The sequence below is a fragment of the Odocoileus virginianus genome, chromosome 13 (assembly GCF_023699985.2).
Source record: "Odocoileus virginianus isolate 20LAN1187 ecotype Illinois chromosome 13, Ovbor_1.2, whole genome shotgun sequence".
In the NCBI taxonomy this organism is placed as follows: domain Eukaryota; kingdom Metazoa; phylum Chordata; class Mammalia; order Artiodactyla; family Cervidae; genus Odocoileus; species Odocoileus virginianus.
The window spans coordinates 28,150,184-28,169,519 of record NC_069686.1 but is presented as its reverse complement, the minus strand read 5'-3'; the positions used below and the strand labels follow the sequence as shown (position 1 = coordinate 28,169,519).

General features: G+C 38.5%; 1 protein-coding gene across 9 annotated transcripts in view; it reads left to right on the top strand.

Moving 5' to 3' along the window:
• The first annotated feature begins 103 nt into the window (after positions 1-103).
• MARCHF7 (membrane associated ring-CH-type finger 7) overlaps positions 104-19,336 on the top strand; it is a 43,004-nt gene continuing 23,771 nt past the window's right edge. For 7 of the 9 annotated variants that reach the window (XR_011490977.1, XR_011490978.1, XR_002311404.2 and 4 more), the window contains exons 1-2: positions 104-240; positions 18,298-18,462. Coding sequence is in view for 6 of the 9 variants with exons in the window: in XM_020880378.2 (XP_020736037.2) it covers positions 18,310-18,462 (153 nt within the window). In the remaining 3 variants the exon portion in view is untranslated. Of the gene's footprint in view, positions 241-552; positions 631-18,297; positions 18,463-19,336 lie in introns of those variants that run through there. The other 2 variants (XM_020880377.2, XM_070476151.1) reach the window with 2 other exon arrangements.

The window sequence follows — 19,336 nt, the reverse complement described above, 5'->3', positions numbered from 1 at the left end:
GCTCTCGGCTCCGCGCAGCTCCACCAATCTCGCGAGAACTCGGCGGAGTCCGCGAAGTCGCGGAGAGGAGAAGGGAGGGGCATTTAACGGTGGAGGCTGGTTCTGCGCCGGATCCGGGAGCTGGGCGGACGCCATTGTGCTTCGTGGTCTACTGTTCTGTCTCAGTTAGAGGCCTAAACCTCCGAGGAGGAAGGCGGCGGTGTGATCGCTCGGAGCGGGACAAACCCTGTTCAGTGCCAGGTCAGGGGCAGGGGTAATAAACTGCGGGCCTCGGGTTTCTGGCTCTCGGGGAGGTGGTTCTAGTCGAGGCCGCGGGTGGGGGAGGGGAGGAAACGAAGCGCTGGCCTAGGGACACCGAGGCCCCTTCCTTAACTTCAATATCCGGGTGCAGGCGCTTGATCCGGGACCGCGAGTGATAAGGCGAGCCGGGCGCAGGCCTTCTTTGCCTGTGGCCTTTCGTCCCGTGGTGGGGTTTGTGACGGGTGGCGGGGGCAGGCCGTGCTTCTTGTGGACGTGCGGCGGCCTAGGGGAAGGGGCTTGAGCCCTGATTTTGGCTTTTGGCAGCCTTCTCTTCGATCGGGGTACGGACGGTCCTCCGGAACCTCGCGGGCAGGGAGTGTCACGAGTGAGGTATTTAATGATCGAGGTGTTAAAGGCGGGGAGATTTAGGGCTTTGCCAGACCAACCTCGAATTGAAGGAGCCTTGCCAGCCCCTTTTGTAGGGGTAAAGATTTGCTCATTGATCATCCCGGGTCTTGAGTATTGTCATACTTGAGGATTTCTTTAGTATTGTAGCGTACTGTATGTTCTTTAAATAGAAATAGGTGGTGGTATGTTTAACAACGTACCTGTTGGCATAAGAAGTAGTTGAATACAGTACTCCCTCATTTTAATGAAACTGCGCAGTAAAGATGAATGTGTACGCACACCAAAAATACCGTAATTATCTTTTCCTACGAGCAGATGTAAATATATAAGGAACATCTCTGTCTTGGTAATACTGATTGATCACAACTGCTGTCGTTTGGCGCTATTAAGAGCAAAGTGCGAAGGGAAATTGCATTCCTAAGATTAGTTTCTTCGATTTTGTAGAATGTTTTAGGTATTTTTCTTTTTCATTATTAAAATAATTTTAAAATCTCCCTTTTTCTTGCGTTAATCTATTTGTTTCTGTCTGGAACTAAAGATGAATTTCAGATTTGAAAATCAAATGCTATACCGTTGTTTAAAAGGCAAACACATACTGTAACTAGTTTTGTTTCTTTTTTCCGTGAAATAAAATTGTGTTTCAGAAATGGGGTCAGTATTTCATTTACAGCTCTACAGCATTTGTGAAACAGCAGTGACACAGGAGGCATTAGGGACCGATATATGGGTTTGAGTCTTGATTTCACCAAAATTATTTATATTTAACCTTCCTAGAGTTGAAGTGAGGATTAAATTAGATGCAGTAGTGTGTGTAGCAGTCAACACTCGGGGACGTAATACTTGCAGAGTGAACTTTTGATAAATGTAAACAGTTGGAATTCATACTAAAGTCCAGTTCATATTCATGCATTTTTCAAATTTTACTCTCCCTGTAGTATGTTACTCATAGGGTACTGAATGCTTCTCACACTCAAAATAATTATATTTATAAAAGTTCTATACTACTAAAAGTTCTTACTTTAGATAGAAACTTTTTACAACTTTTCCTGTGCCCTAAATCTTACCACAGAGGTCATGTCAGCATGGTCGGTAAATATAGGCCAGACTCTTTTTTTTTTTCGAAGTTGCATGCTGGGTCAGAGGTCTGGAATAAGGATGGTTAAAAGATTCCTTTCTTAAGTATAGGTAATTTCTGTTTCTGCCACATTGGCAAGAGAGCTTAATATTCCCAGATAAAACACAAAGATTCCCTGTATAGGCACACACATATGTTCTATATGAAGATGTCAGATAATTAGCTTGAATATAAAAAGATATCCATGGCTCCAATTTTTAACCAGCTACATATCCATTTCACACAACTCTTTATCTGATGTATGTTCAAGAGTTGCCCACTTAATTTCAGGAAAATAAGTAGTGCAAAACTATAAAAAAATGTAAAACATTTTTGATAGTTTGTTGTATTTTAGCTACGAGATTCTAGATTAGGGCTTTACATTACAAGGAGCTTGACACAGCGTCTGGATTGCACAGCTCACAGTTTAGTCATCTTAACTAATGTATGAAGAAGTGAAGTCGCTCAGTTGTGTATGACTGCGACTCCATGGACTGTAGTCTGCTGGGCTCCTCTGTACATGGGATTTTCCAGCAAGAATACTGGAGTAGATTGCCATTTCCTTCTCAAGGGGATCTTCCCAACCCAGGGATCGAACTCTGGTCTCCTGCATTACAGGCAGATTCTTTACCATCTGTCATTACAAATAATTATACATGTAGACTAACGTTAAAACAATTGCTGTTATCTTAATGTAAGTACTGATACATGGTCACGTTGTGGGAGCACTGAGAACAGGTGTTTAATCTTGGGGGAAATTGTTACAGGAAGTATTACTTGAACTGAGATGTGAAGGATGGTTAGAAGTTTGGTAAGGAAACTGTAAGTAATGGTACCATAGTTTGTTTTAGGAATGTACAGTTTGTTCCCCATAGCTGAAACAGTTTAGTGGTTAGAGCGTGACAGGAAAAGGCCTATACTGTTTTAGAAGGTTAGTGCTCTATGCTTTTGTGATTAAAGAGCTCTTGTGTCCCTAAGCCAAATAAGGAATGATTTTAAATTATTTTTCTTGATACATCCTTCTGTTTCTACAAAAAATTGTGTTAGTAGTAAAGAGCAGTGGGAAATGCATAAGTGAAATGCATAGCCTTGTATCAAACCTCATTTTTAACCAACAAATTAAACTTACCTAGTGAACCTTTTAGCTGTTTAGTAACTGAGTCAAAAACTGATCACATTAGTATAATTACAATTTAAAATGAATAGATTTTCAATTCTTACTAAGATCTACTTGAATTCAATGAAGTAGGATTATAGGGAAATAGTTTATTTTCTCATAGCTGTTATTTTACAAAAATTCTATTATTAATACACTTGATAATCATAAGATGAAGCTGAAGAGGGGGAGCACGGTAAAGTTATAATTTGAGAGTTGGCTGGGTTACTTTTCATGATGTTAATTTTTAAGTTTTCTTTGGTCTGAACTCCTGATGTCAAAGCTGGTTTTTCTTGTTCTCAAAAGTATTTCTCTGGTTCTACTGGTTAGACTATAAGTCAAACGCCTGGTTTTGAGATTACCTACTGATATACACCCTTTAGGCAACAGCTTTAAGAAGAGAAATCTTGAACCTTCAAAACTAGTTTTCATCTCCTTGTTATAATCATTTCACTTCAGTGTTATGTTTCCTGGTTTCAGAATAACTCTAAAATAGTTTCTAGTTGCTCAATGAAGGTTGAAACTTGACAGAGAGTAAATACACTTCAAAGGAGGACAGATTATTTCAAAGTATTCTAACGTAGACCTAACATCTTAGTCTTTCTCATGAAGATGTTGAACACTTTTCTAGTTATTTTTTAAGACTTGGGTGTATCTGTGTGTGTTAAATACCTGCCAGCTGAAAACAAGAGGGATTTTTTTTAAAGACCCCAAAACTTCTGTGCTTTCAGAGTATTTTCCTTGTGAGTACCCCTAGATTTTATGTCTCCATGTTCACTAATACCAATAGAACGTTAGGATTTCCCATTAAGAAAAAAAAATTTTTCCTCGGAAGCAGATGTTTTAAACAAAGGCTATATACCATGTAGAGGTTTTTAACTATGTTTATATTTCTGGGAGACTGTTGGCTGTTGAAATACATTGGTATTTTCTGTAATAACTCTGATCTTCATGCCATGAATTCATTGCAGAGTACTGTTGTGCTTTTGGTAATTCAATGACTGTAACTCCCCTGGATATTTAAAGTCTAAGTTAGACCCTGAAACGATTAGGTTTTTCATGAAACTAGGTGCATGATGATGATTGTAGGAAAAGGAATAAGTTACGAAGCTTTGCTCTTTTGTTACATAACACACCACCTCAGAACCCTCTGGATTAAAACTACTATTTACAGTGTTATTACAGTTCTTTGTGTCTGTTGGGTAGTTCTGTTGGTTTTGCCAGGATTCACTCATGCAAGATTTTTATGGCTAGCGGGTCCAAGATGGCAGACGTCCCTCACATTTCTGGCACTTGGTGTTGGTTAACATTTAGGCTTTGCTCACTGTGGTCTTTTATGACATGAGGGTTCCAAAACAGCTTTCAAGGAGAGTGAAAATGGGAGCTATAAGATTTCTTATAACCTTGGAAATCATACAATGTCACATTACTTTCTGATGGCTCAGACGGTAGAGAATCTGCCTGCAGTGCGGGAGACATGGGCCCCATCCCTGGGTGTGGAAGATCAAGAAGAGAATGGCTAACCACTCCAGTATTCTTGCCTGGAGAATTCCATGGCCAGAGGAGCCTGATGGGCTACTGTCTGGGGTTGCAAAGAATCAGTCACGGATGAATGACTAACACTTTCTTAGTCAAGACGAATTTCACAAGGTAGCCCACATTCAAGGGCTGGGGAAATAGATTCCATCCTCTCCCAGGCAGATCAGCACCATTAGTGCGAAGGGGGTGGGTATTTTGTAGCCATATTTTGTAATTTACCACAGGTGGCTTAGAATATTTTATTGAGAACAGACATTCTTAAAGATATGACTAGGATTTGCTTTAAAATAGAGGATGGCGAAATAGTTAAATGTTGATAATTGTTGAAGACTGTTGTTTGGCATGTGGAGGTTTATTGTCTTGATTTTTGTGTATGTTTGAAATTTTTTCATAGTAAAAATAAAATTTTTAAGGCATACTCAGGTAATCTAAACTCCATTTTACAAAGTGATACTGACCTTATTTTCCATTTGTTATTTACCAGAGTTTGTTACTTCTTTTGTGGTGTATAGATACTAAGGGGTATAAACCAGCAGTGCTACAATTTAGAAAGGAAATTATTTTTAGGAGTTCTTTATAGATTTTATTGTAATGTAAGATAAAAAATATCTTGTCTGCCAGTAACTGTTTCCCTTAATTATCAGTTAGATTAAAAACATTTTGAAAAAGTTAAAGCAAAACCCACCCAGATGTAAAGTAAAATGTTAATAATATCTATTTTTCCCCCAGTTTTGTATGCATATGCTTAATATAAGTCAGGTACATAAGTTATCTTTATAGTGATTATCCTCCGGTACCAAAATCTGAATGACTTTAAAAAATCTTTCTACTCTGTGTTAAAGACAAATTTCAAATAATGAAAAAGCTAAAGTAATGCCTATTCAGTCATTCAGTCATGTCTGAGTCTTTGCGACAGCCAGGCTTCTCTCTCCAGGGGATTTTCCCAGCAAGAATACTGGAGTGGGAAGACCCCCTCCTCCAGGGGTCTTCCTGAGCCAGGGATCAAACCTGCATTTCCTGCATTCAGGCAGATTCTTTACCACTGAGCCCCTGGGGAGCCCAAAGTAATGCCTACTAAAGCTGTTTATATGGAAATTTTACCATCTGATGGTATTGCTTAATACTAGCTATTATTTACTGACTATATGTGGTGTGCCAGTAAAACTCACGACACATCTGTAGAATTGGTACTATTGTTATTCCCATTTTGTAGGTGAAAAAAATAAAGCATTAGTGATATTAAGCCCAGAGCCACACCAAGTAAGAGACAGACTTCAAAGCTTGTGGTTTCAAATATCATATTTACAAGTAGAAGTTGATGCATATGCTGAAAATTGGGCAGCACTTAGTTTATCTTGCTTTTATCCTGTTTACTGTTTTGGAAAAATTGCTGTTATTAATATATACATTTAAAATAAAGGGAGTGTCTTAGGTATAGGTTGTTAGTATGAATGGAGTTGGGCCTTTTTGTTAGTTTTGTCATTTGGTTTATGATTACTATGTGACTCATGACATGCTGAACATGACTATTATTTTAAGAATGGAACACAGTGATCTATAGAGTAATGGGAAAGGATACTTGTTATTTCAGAGATTCCTTTACAAGCAGAATCATCTATTAAATCAATTCAGCCAGTTTCTCTTCAAATTTTTTGTGCTCTAGTTCTTTCCTTCTGTAACTAATTAAAAGTACAATAGAGTTTCTTGCTGTTTGCTTAGTTTCTCTTAAACCCTCTCCTGTATCTGCCATCATCTGTTTTTCCATCCTTCATTCTGGATAGTTTTCCTCTAGCCTGTTTCCCATTTCTCTGGTTTTGTCAGTTTTGCCTAGGCTACTGATAAATGCATCAGTTTCCCAGTTTGCTAATGTTAGAGCCATTTCTTCATCTGGTTCTTTTGATTGCTATCTCTTGATGAACGTCTTTTCCTTGTTTTTTTTTTTTTTAATTTATTTTTAATTGGAGGATAATTGTTTTACAATGTTGTGTTGGTTCCTTGTAGTTTTGTGTCTTATAATTTTTGATTGATGGTGAAATGTTGCACATGAAAGAACAGTGGAGAGTGAGGTCATAATTTTTATGCCTGGATATGGACATATCTTGTCAGACTGTTAGTATGGTAGATTGAGTTGGTTTAGTCTGTAGTGGAGCTGGGTTTGAACTTTATTACTGCTTTGTGTACTTTTCAGAGTTTGCTTTGACTGCTTCTGCATGGTGCTCAGTGTGAGGCTGGAATGCTCAAGGATTTATTTCAGTATTCTTTCACTAACGTCAACTTCTATAGGCCCTTCATATCTGCACTACAGAGAGCCCTACAACTCAAAGGCTGTTGTAACTCCCTAAACAGTAAACTGCTATACCTTCTTAGATACTTGGAGGAAAGTCCATGGGAAAGGAGGTGTTCTTAGTTTTATGCATCCTTCTTGAGTTTTAGGCAGGCTCTAAGTGCCTGATCCTCAGAGGTGGAGCGGTCCCAAGATTTATGTCCTTTTCCCAGATCCCTGTCACCTCCTCTCCACCAGAGTGAACTGGAAAGAAAGAAAGTGAAGTCGCTCAGTCGTGTCCAACTCTTTGCAACCCCATGGACTGTAGCCTACCAGGATCCTCATTTCATCCATGGGATTTTCCAGGCAAGAGTACTGGAGTGGGTTGCCATTTCCTTCTGCAAGGGGATCTTCCTGACCCAGGGGTCAAACCCAGGTCTCCCACTTTATTTTAAGGTGGTAGTTTTCCTCTGGTGGTTCAGCGGTAAGGAATCTGCCTTGCTAATGCGGAGATGCAGGTTCCATCCCTGGGTCGGGAAGATCCCGTAGAGAAGGAAATGGCATCCCACTTGAGTATTCTTGCCTGGGAAATCCCATGGACGGAGGAGCCTGGAAGGCTGCAATCCATGGGGTGGCAAAAGAGTTGGACATAGCGACTTAACAACAATTCGAAAGTTAAGTGGAAAAGGTGGGTTAGAATTGTGGATACTGGGGTAAAGAATTTAGACTTCATTTTTAAGGTAGTAGAGAATAGTTGGAAGTCTGATTGGGAAGTGGTGTCATTACTAGTAAGATGAAATAGAAATGAGAAAATGTGTGGATTAATGACAAATTCCCTTTAGACAAGGCCTATCGTGCTATTATTAGAGAAAAACGTTGGTATACTTAGAGTAGGTCTCATATTCATATCAAGTCTTGCTGAAAACGTAAAAATTTAGTTTAAATTTGTATTTTAGTGTAAGTTGTGTGAAAAGTTTTCGGTTGCATTTAGCATGTGACTGAGAGCTTGTTAACTTGCAGGTTACATTGGGGACACAATTTTGCATGTTGGGTAATGACAGAATTCTTTGAGGCTTTTTACCTAGTCTACAAATGTTTATTTCCATAGACTGGAGTTGAATTGTACTGTTTATAGGTAGGAGAAACTTTTTTGGTCTAAAGTTCCTTTATAGTGTTAAAGTAAAAGTCTCTCAGTTGTGTCCACCTCTGCGACCCCATGGACTGTATAGTTCATGGAATTCTCCAGGCGAGAATACTGGAGTGGGTAGTCTTTCCCTTCTCCAGGGAATATTCCCAACCCAGGTCTCTGGCATTGCAGGCGGATTCTTTACCAACTGAACCACAGTTCAGTTTAGTTCAGTCATTCAGTCATATCCGACTCTTTGCAACCCCATGAACCGCAGCATGCCAGGCCTCCCTGTCCATCACCAACTCCCGGAGTCCACCCAAACCCATGTCCATTGTCTTGGTGATGCCATCCAACCATCTCGTCCTCTATCGTCTCCTTCTCCTCCTACCCTCAATCTTTCCCAGCATTAGGGTCTTTTCAAATGAATCAACTCTCCTCATCAGGTGGCCAGAGTATTGGAGTTTCAGCTTCAACATCAGTCCTTCCAATGATCATCCAGGACTGATCTCCTTTAGGATGGACTGGTTGATCTCCTTGCAGTCCAAGGGACTCTCAAGAGTTCTCCAACACCACAGTTCGAAAGCATCAATTCTTCAGTGCTTAGCTTTCTTTATAGTCCAACTCTCACACCCATACATGACCACTGGAAAAACCATAGCTTTGACTAGACAGACCTTTGTTGACAAAGTAATGTCTCTGCTTTTTAATATTCTGTCTAGGTTGGTCATAGCTTTCCTTCCAAGGAGTAAGTGTCTTTTCATTTCATGGCTGCAGTCACCATCTACAATGATTTTGGAGCCCAGAAAAATAAAAGTCAGCCACTGTTTCCCCATCTATTTGCCATGAAGTGATGAAACCAAATGCCATGATTTTAGTTTTCTGAATGTTGAGCTTTAAGCCAACTTTTTCACTCTCCTCTTTCACTTTCATCAAGAGGCTCTTTAGTTCTTCTTTGCTTTCTGCCCTAAGGGTGGTGTTATCTGCATATCTGAGGTTATTGATATTTCTCTTGGCAGTCTTGATTCCAGCTTGTGCTTCCTCCAGCCCAGCATTTCTCATGATGTACTCTGCATGTAAGTTAAATAAACAGGGTGACAATATACAGCCTTGACGTACTCCTTTTCCTATTTGGAACCAGTCTGTTCCATGTCCAGTTCTAACTATTGCTTCCTGACCTGTATACAGGTTTCTCAAGAGGCAGGTCAGGTGGTCTGGTATTGCCATCTCTTTCAGAATTTTCCACAGTTTATTGTGATCCACACAGTCAAAGGCTTTGGCATAGTCAATAAAACAGAAGTAGATGTTTTTCTGGAACTCTTGCTCTTTTGATGATCCAGCGGATGTTGACAAATTGATCTCTGGTTCCTCTGCCTTATCTAAAAGCAACTTGAACATCTGGAAGTTCACAGTTCACATATTGCTGAAGCCTGGCTTGGAGAATTTTGAGCATTACTAGCATGTGAGATGAGTGCAGTTGTGCTGTAGTTTGAGCATTCTTTGGCTTTATCTTTCTTTGGGATTGTAATGAAACTGACATTTTCTAGTCCTGTGGCCAACTGCTGAGTTTTCCAAATTTGCTGACATACTGAGTGCAGCACTTTCACAGCATCATCTTTTAGGATTCAAAATAGCTCAACTGGAATTCCATCACCTCCATTATCTTTGTTCGTAGTGATGCTTCCTAAGACTCACCTGACTTGACATTCCAGGATGTCCGACTCTAGGTGAGTGTGAGTGATCACACTTTCAAGATTATCTGGGTTGTGAAGATCTTTTTTGTACAGTTCTTCTGTGTATTCCTGCCACCTCTTCTTAATATCTTCTGCTTCTGTTAGGTCCATACCATTTCTGTCCTTTATTGAGCCCATCTTTGCATGAAATGTTCCTGTGGTATCTCTGATTTTCTTGAAGAGGTCTCTAGTCTTTCCCATTCTATTGTTTTCCTCTGTTTCTTTACATTGATTGCTGAGGAAGGCTTTCTTATCTCTCCTTGCTATTCTTTGGAACTCTGCATTCAAATGGGTACATCTTTCCTCTCCTTCGGTTTTCACTTCTTTTACAGCTATTTGTAAGGCCTCTTCAGACAGCCATTTTGCTTTTTTGCATTTCTTTCTCTTGGGGATGGTCTTGCTCCCTGTGTCCTGTACAGTGTCATAGCTCATCAGGCACTGTGTCAGATCTAGTCTCTTAAATCTATTTCTCACTTCCATGGTATAGTAATAAGGAATTTGATTTGGCTGAACCACAAAGGAAGCCCTATAGTGTTAAATCGGCCACCAAAACATGAACTTGTTTTTAAAGAGCTCTATCTACAGAGGTTTCCTGTGAAGCCCAGCTGAATGAAATTGCTTTTTTAAATATTGTCAGTTTTTTTTTTAAGTAGTAGTTAACAAGTCACAGGTTTATGAGATGACAGACTACATAAATTTTGGAGTTGGTATAAACATGTGCTTTCCACTAGTGTGTCTTATGCCAGCTACTCTTAAAATGCCTGAAAGTATGGGAACACTTAAAAGTCACATTAAGACTCGTTGGGTAAGCTATCAGTTAAATACCAGCTTCAGAGAATCTTACAAGTTCAAAAGTTCAATACAGTAAAAATCTCAAATATTGATCATAAGGTTTTTGTGACTTTGTGGTTCATTACCTTCTTTCTGCATTTCAAATTGAAACAAGTTCTGAAGAAGGATAAATAGGACCTCTAGGAGCAGTCAATGCCTCATCTTATTCAGACATAGATGTGTTGATCAGGAATATGAGCCCTCAAGTCCAGTTGATCCAGATGCCTAGGATATGAGTGAGACTCGGAGTAAAAATTGAAGTGTGTTAATGATCGAAGCTTCATAGCAATGAGTGCTAAATACAGATTGAGTGGCAAGGCATGGCACATATCTCTTCTGCTCAAGCTCTTGCTCCACTATCCTGTCTGACTTTACTTATAAGATACAAGTTCAAATTTTAAAGTATTAATGATTTTCAATGTCAACAGTGGAGCTTTTAATGAAACACAGGGCCTCATGTGTTTGTGTAAGTGGTCACACATTTATAAAATCAGCCTTGCTGATGTTTTTATCTTATCACCAGAAAGAAAAAGACCTCAACTATCCAACTCTGGAATCAAACTGACAGAAATATATATTTAAACAAACTGTACAGTGACAAGGGCTTCCGAGGTGGTGCTGGTGGTAAAGAACCTGCTTGCCAATGCAGGAGACGTGAGGCACAGGTTCTATCCCTGAGTCAGGAAGATTCCCTGGAGGAGGGCATGGCAATCCACTCCAGTATTCTTTCCTGGAGAATCCCATGGACAGAGGAGCCTTGTGGGCTACAGTCCATAGGGTCGCAAAGAGACACAGCTTAGCATGCACGCATAGTGACAGAAGGAAAGTCAGAGGCCATTATATTGACCATTGAGGAAAGGTTGTACATATGCAGCTTTTTGTGCTTTACTTTTAAAGTTTTGGTTAAAAGCATTGAGCTTCAGGATACTTTTTTCCAGCTTGATTGCTTATACTTTTCTGTTAGAGCATTTATAGCTGTTTAAGTTATATCGTTATTTATGTAGTTTGTTCTCTCCTAGACCACAGCTTCTTTATAGTCATTACCTCACTAGGTTGAGTGTTGTCCCCTGTCTCCATCCCTTTGTTTAGTGTTTATTAATGTGCTTAGCACATGTAAGCATGTGAAAAACTACTTGAATGAATGAATGAATGAACTTGAGAAGATGCCTCATAGTATCTTGTAAGTGATCTGATAGAAGTTTTTCAAGGACTGCACATTTTATTTTTTACCATTTTTTTGTGCTTTTGACCTACAACTTACACAACCAAATTATATAAGTTTTCTGGTAACACCTACATTGTCAAAATTTAATCAATTTATGTAGAGGGGTTTCCAAAAATAGTTTATGCAGTATAAATTACAGCTCTCAGAGGACTCTGCCTCTTTGCCTTCTCCCAAGAGCTTTGTTTTCAGAGATTTCCTACTAGGTTAGTTTCATTCTGCAAGTAAGTGTGCAAGTAAGACTTGAGTATAGATATAGTCAAAGTAAACCATGACAAGTATGATTAAGAAGCATTATTGTTCACATGTAAATCCATGGCTGATTCATGTCAATGTATGGCAAAAACCACTACAATATTGTAAAGTAATTAGCCTTCAACTAATAAAGAAAAAAAAAAGCATTATTGTTAAAGAACCAACTGTAGGCCTGTATCTTTTATAAAACATTTTATTTCCCATTTAAAATCCTCAACAAATACAGTCCCTTGTTTAATATTTTTATAGCCTTCTTGATAAAGTAACAAATACGCTACTTGTTAAATCTTTCATGGGCTTTTGTGTGTCACTATTTAACCATTAGTATTCTTTCTACTGTTGTATGCCTTCTTTAAATGTCCAATTCATAATTCACTTTTTAAATACAAATTTTTATATGAATAGAGAGTTTATAAAAAGCTGAAGGTAGGAAAAATTCGGTGAGTGTATGCTTTATCATCCAAACCAGGCCACTTTTGAGAGACAATGCAAGTACTATTAATAATTGTCCAGGGATAATGAGCACAAATTAGGACTTTCCTTGCCATAAACTGAAACTGGTCTCAGCAAACCAGGAAATGTGGTCATCCTGCTTAAAAGAAGAACAGCAGTTCTTTGCCTCACCCTTTACCTCTTTACCAGTCCACTTTCCATAGGCAGCTATCCTTAACTTTTAGCTGTTTTAGGAATTACCTTCATATTTCTAAATTGTGTGTTCATGATTTTTGAATGTTTTATGTGTATGTGTGTGTATATGTACACACACACACACAAGGGTGCTCAGTCATGTCCGACTCTTTGCAATCCCATGGTCTGTAGCCCACCAGGCTTCTCTGTTCATGGTATTTTCCTGGTAAGAATAGTGGAGTGTTGTCATTTCCTCCTCCAGGGAATCTTCCCGATCCAGGGATCAAACCAGCATCTCCTGTGTCTCCTGCATTGCAGTCAGATACTTTACCACTGAACCATCAAAGAACCCTGTTTCCTAAGTTTTGTGTCTGGTTCTTTAATTCTTTACATGCTGGTTTTCCTAGGACCTGCTCTTCATTTAACTGATTTTCTATAGTTTTGTCTTTTGACTGTTTTTAAAAATCTTTCATGTCTGAATATTTTCTCCACCTCCTGTTTAGTTTCTAAATTGGGTTTCAGTGCAAATTTTTTTTTCTCAGTACTGCAGGCCTTGCTTTATTGTCTTCAGAGTTTTTAAAGTTGTAATTAAGAAGCCATTCTGACTTCTTTTGTATATGACCCATTTTTCCATTCTTGGAAATTATAGTATCTTTATTTCTGGTGTTCTGAAATTTCAAGATGATAAATGGTGCTTAGTGTTGGTCTTTATTCTTTGATCCTGGCAGCTACTCTTGACCACTTTCAATGTGGAGATAAATGGCCTTCAATTCTTGAAAAGTTTTTTCAATTTTTTGGTAATTTTTTCTTCTCCATTTTCTTTTTTTCTCTCTCTATAACCATGCTTACCATCAAATGATCAGTAACTCCCCTGGACAATTCTGTTTTTGAGTTACATTTTCCACTTCTGGGGGGTGTCCTCAGTTTACTCCCAACTTTTTTGTTGGATTTATTTCAGTGTATCACGTATCTTTTTTTTAAAAGTGTATAGCATTTTGGATTTCCATAAGCTATTCGTTATACTGGTTGCTTTCTGAAGCATCCATTCTTACTTTATAATGAATGTCTTTTGCTCCTTTTGAGAATAGTAATTTATTAGCTTCTTTCCCCAGATTTCCTCTAAGTTCTTTTTTTTTGTTGTTTACTTTGGTCTTTCTTTTTGGACACCTAGTGATCCTTGGTGTTTGTCTATTAGAGGGAAGCACTAAAAAAGATGATTAGAAATTCATGGTTACTAGTGGACTTCACTTGGGTAGGATGGTCAAATGACAAGCTAGCTTTGTAATTGGAAGCATTGCAAATATCAGTATCCAGAAGTGTCTAGTATTTTTGTTTGGTTTTCTTACAGCATTGTAGGGACAGCATCAGGAAAGAGAGAAGTTTTGGGTCTCAACTTAGAGTATGTAGATTTTCTTTTTTTCCTTATACTTAACCTTTGCAGAGATGTTGTATATTGGGGGAGGGGTTAGTGGCTTACAAGGGAGTTCCTTATTCTCCAAAGAATAAATACCCTATTTTTTGAAAGAATGGAGCTGTAGGAAGAATTGGAGTTTTTACTGCTCCAAGTGCAGATTTTAATTTGGCAACTCCACGCATTATCCCTTTATTATGGCATCTTGTATCTCCAGATCATGATTCTTTCTAGGATGCTATGGCTTACTGCTCTGCCTCCAGTTCCTACCTGTCTGTAAACATGCATAGGAAATATTATCCTCTCCTGAACTATTCTACCTCTCCCCCAACCTTTTTTGATTTTCCAGATTACATTGAAATCTCTTGCCTTTTATGATCCCTTTTCCTATTCTTTTCATAGGTAAAGCTTTTGGATTCATCAACTGTCATTTTACAGGGATTTTGGGAAAAGGGATGAAAATACGTACATAAAGATAATTGGTCATGTTTAACTGGAACTTCAAACTGATCTTTTCTGATAAGCTGCCTTTGATTTAATCATGTTCCAAAGTATAGCTTTTTTTTGGTTCCTCAGATATTCTTAGATGAATAATTCTAATTGATACTTGGCTTGTGTTTTTATCTTTTTCAGGTCTGTTGTATATCTCCTACTGTAGCATAGACCTTTCGTTTTGTTGACGTTTTAGCTCTCTTCACCCTCTTTTCTGTCATTGGTTGATACCATGTTTTTGGCAGATAGTCTTTTGTAGCAGAGCTATATGATTGATCTAAAACTTAGTTGATAAGTTAATGAATTGAAAGTGAATTAGGTATTTTTAACTTAAATGTTTAAATTTGAATGTTTTAATACAGCAGATATAACTATTTAGGCTGCATATCAGGCAAGTAAAGCACATTAATTTCAGTCCACTGCCAGAAAAATAAGGGAATGATTTTTGACCTTGAAAGTGGTAACTGGGACAAGCTGAAGACATTATTGTGATTTCTTTTTACTGTTACTTTCTTTTGCCCTTCTCATTTTACTCTCATGGCTGGTGTCATCTCAGTTGTTCAGAAGCCGTGCATTGTAAATGTCTTTCCAAGAAAAAATTTACAACTTTTTTTTTTCAACTTCATAAAATTGTTTTCATAGTTACACCTACTGGTAATAGTCTAAAACTGGAAACAATCCAGTGTTCACCCACAGTAGAAAAGAGAAATAAATTGGGTGTATTGATACAGTGAAATGTTACATAAACCACAGAATGAATTAATCTCAAAAATATAGTGTTAAGCAAATGAAGCCAGACAGAGAAAGAGTTCATGTTGTAAGAATCCCATTTATATCAGTTCAGTTCAGTTGCTCAGTCGTTTCCGACTCTTTGCGACCCTATGGACTGCAACATGCCAGGCTTCCCTGTCCATCACCAGCTCTCAGAGCTTGCTCAAACCCTGAGTGTCCATTGAGTTGGTGATGCCATCCAACCATTTCATCCTCTGTTGTCCCTTTCTCTTGCTGCTCTAAATCTTTCCCAGCATCAGGGTCTTTTTCAAGGAGTCAGTTCTTCCCATCAGGTGGCCAAAGTATTGAAATTTCACCTTCAGCATCAGTCCTTCCAATGAATATTCAGGACTGATTTCCTTTAGGATTGACAGGTTTATCTCCTTGCAGTCCAAGGGACCCTCAAGAGTCTTCTCCAACACCAAAATTCAAAAGCATCAATATTTTGGCACTCAGCTTTCTTTATAGTCCCAACTCTCACATCCATACATGACCACTGAAAAAACTGTAGCTTTGACTAGATGAACCTTTGTTCACAAAGTAATGTCTCTGCTTTTTAATATGCTATCTATGTTGGTCATAGCTTTTCTTCCAAGGAGCAAGTGTCTTAATTTCACGGCTGCAGTCTCCATCTGCAGTGATTTTGGAGCCCCAAAGAAGAAAGTCTCACTGTTTCCATTGTTTCCACCTCTTGTTTGCCATGAAGTGATGGGACCAGATGCCATGATCTTAGTTTTCTGAATGTTGAGTTTTAAGCCAACTTTTTCACTCTCCTCTTTCACTTTCATTAAGAGGCTCTTCAGTTCTTCACTTTCTGCCCTAAGGGTGGTGTCATCTGCATATTGATATTGATATTGATATTTCTCCCGGCAGTCTTGACTCCAGCTTGTGCTTCTCATGCCCAGCGTTTCTCATGATGTACTCTGCATAGAAGTTAAATAAGTAGGGTGACAATACGTCAAGACAAGAAGCTTTGACATACTCCTTTCCTGATTTGGAACCAGTCTGTTTTTCCATGTCCAGTTCTAACTGTTGCTTCTTGACCTGCATATAGATTTCTCAGGAGGCAGGTCAGGGGATCTGGCATTCCCATCTCTTTAAGAACTTTCCAGTTTGTTGTGATCCACACAGTCAGCTGCTTTGATGTAGTCAACAAAGCAGAAGTAGATGTTTTTCTGGAACTCTCATGCTTTTTTGATGATCCAACGAATGTTGATAAATAAAATGTAACTAATGGTGACCCTTGGCATGTGTTGAGGAATGTTTACCCTAGGAAACTCAGAAATTTCTCTCACTTTTGAGAAGGGGAGGCAGGAAAACAATTTACAGCATGTAGTATGATGTCTTAATAAAGTATGTGCAAGGTAGAAGCACACTTGGTCTTGTTTTAAGGCTGTGCTCAGTAATTGAATGTGGAATATATAGACTTTGCAGGCATGTACAAAGTCCTGTGAGAGCATACTGCATTAAGGAGTGTACAGATAATACAGTATAGCTAATGCTTACAGTATGAGTATTGAACACTAATCTCACACGCTAGTAAAGTAATGCTCAAAATTCTCCAAGCCAGGCTTCAGCAATATGTGAACTGTGCACTTCAGATGTTCAAGCTGGTTTTAGAAAAGGTAGAGGAACCAGAGATCAAATTGGCAACAACTGCTGGATCATCGAAAGAGCAAGAGAGTTCCAGAAAAACATCTATTTCTGCTTTATTGATTATGCCAAAACCTTTGACTGTGTGGATCACAAAACTGTGGAAAATTCTGAAAGAGATGGGAATACCAGACCACCTGACCTGCCTCTTGAGAGACCTGTAGGCAGGTCAGAAAGCAACAGTTAGAACTGGACATGGAATAACAGACTGGTTCCAAATACGTAAAGGAGTACCTCAAGGCTGCATATTATCACCCTGCTTATTTAACTTACATGCAGAGTACATCATGAGAAATGCTAGGCTGGAGGAAGCACAAGCTGGAATCAAGATTGCCAGGAGAAATATCAATAACCTCAGATATGCAGACACACCACCCTTATGACAGAAAGTGAAGAAGAACTAAAGAGCCTCTTGATGAAAGTGAAAGAGGAGAGTGAAAAAGTTGGCTTAAAGCTCAACATTCAGAAAACTAAGATCATGGCATCCGGTCCCAGCACTTCATGGAAATAGATGGGGAAATAGTGGCTGACTTTATTTTTCTGGGCTCCAAAATCACTGCATATGGTGACTGCAGCCATGAAATTAGAAGACGCTTGCTCCTTGGAAGGAAAGTTATGACCAACCTAGACAGCATTAAAAAGCAGAGACATTACTTTGTCAAGAAAGGTCTGTCTAGTCAAGGCTATGGCATTTCCTGTAGTCATGTATGGATGTGAGAGTTGGACTATAAAGGAAGCTGAGCGTAGAAGAATTGATGCTTTTGAATTGTGGTGTTGGAAAAGACTCTTGAAAGTCCCTTGGACTGCAAGGAGATCCAACCAGTCCATCCTAAAGGAGATCAGTCCTGGGTGTTCATTGGAAGGACTGATGAAGCTGAAACTCCAATACTTTGGCCACCTGATGTGAAGAGCTGATTGATTTGGAAAGATCCTGATGCTGGGATAGATTGAGGGCAGGAGGAAGAGGGGACGACAGAGGATGATATGGTGGGATGGCATAACCGACTCAAGGGACATGGGTTTGGGTGGACTCCAGGAGTTGGTGATGATCAGGGAGGCCTGGCGTGCTGCGGTTCATGGGGTCACAAAGAGTCGGACACAGCTGATCAACTGAACTGAACAGGAATAGCAAGAGTCAAGGGCTCATGTCTGATTTTATATAGAGATAAAATTGAGTAAGGAAATAATTCAGGCTTTGAAAAGAAAAACGGAGGTTTTGCATCACCACTTTTATCATGTTTGCTTCATTTTATGTACAGTAGGGAACCTTTGATGAAGTTCAAACCTCTATGTCTTGTAGCAGGTGAGTGGTGATAGTCTCACAGTTTACTATAGCAGATTTAGTTACTTTGCATGGTTAATTCTTGGTTTTTGAACTGATCTTTAAGGAGAGGATTAAGAGTCAAAGATTCGAGTGTTTTCCCAAAGGCAAGTAATCAAAATTTGCATTTCACAGGAAACCTTAAGAATGGAGTCTAAACCTTCAAGGATTCCAAGAAGAATTTCTGTTCAACCTGCTAGCTCTTTAAGTGCTAGGTTGATGTCTGGAAGCAGAGGAAGTGGTTTAAGTGATACCTATCACTCAAGGGACTCTTCCTTTAGACTGGATTCTGAATATCAGGTAACATCTTAATTTGAAATATGTGTTTATATAGTCTCATTTTCTGTTAATAGAGTATATTGGAGCCGTATTATTTTCTGGAGTTTAGAAAAGTAGTAGAGTGTGTTTTTAACACCTCAGCTGGACCTGAGGCATCCTGTAATCAAAATATTAGTATATTTCTGCACACTGAATGTTCCATACTAAGTAGCAAAAACTTGATGTTTTTCAAACTTTTTGGACTTAGAAATTTTGAATAAGGAATTGTGATCATATAGAAAATGTTCATACTTTCCAAAGACTCGCAGACCTATTAACCTAAAAACATTTAACTATCAGTTTAAATTAACAAGCTGTTCTTTGATGAAGGTACATCACTAACATTCTTTTATATGAATTAAGGGGTTTTCACGTTTGTAATGAGTTGAGTGACGTAAGTTCTTTTTATGTAGCTAATTTTCATTAGGACTAATAGCGTTTTTGTTTTTTTTTTTTAAATAGCTTATTAGTGTAACTGGTTGTAGTCTAACGGTGTAAATCTCAAGAGTCTTGGATTGTAGGTTTAATTCAGTTTATCTTGCTTGTCTATCACGTTTTATTGCATTATTGACTGAAAACCTGATTCAGTCACATGCGATTTGCAAAAATCTAATGTTTTGGTAACTGACTCTAAAAAGAATCCTTTAGTGGAAATGTTTATTTATGTCTTAATATTTATATATTATATATAAATATATATATATATATACACATATATATATTATGTAGCATGCAATATACTCTATTAACAGAAGTCATTTAGAAGCATTTCTGCATAGTAATAAGCATTTTATACAAATGAAATAAGGTAATTTCTCTAAAATGCCCATATCTACTGCCAGCTTGCTAATGTTAT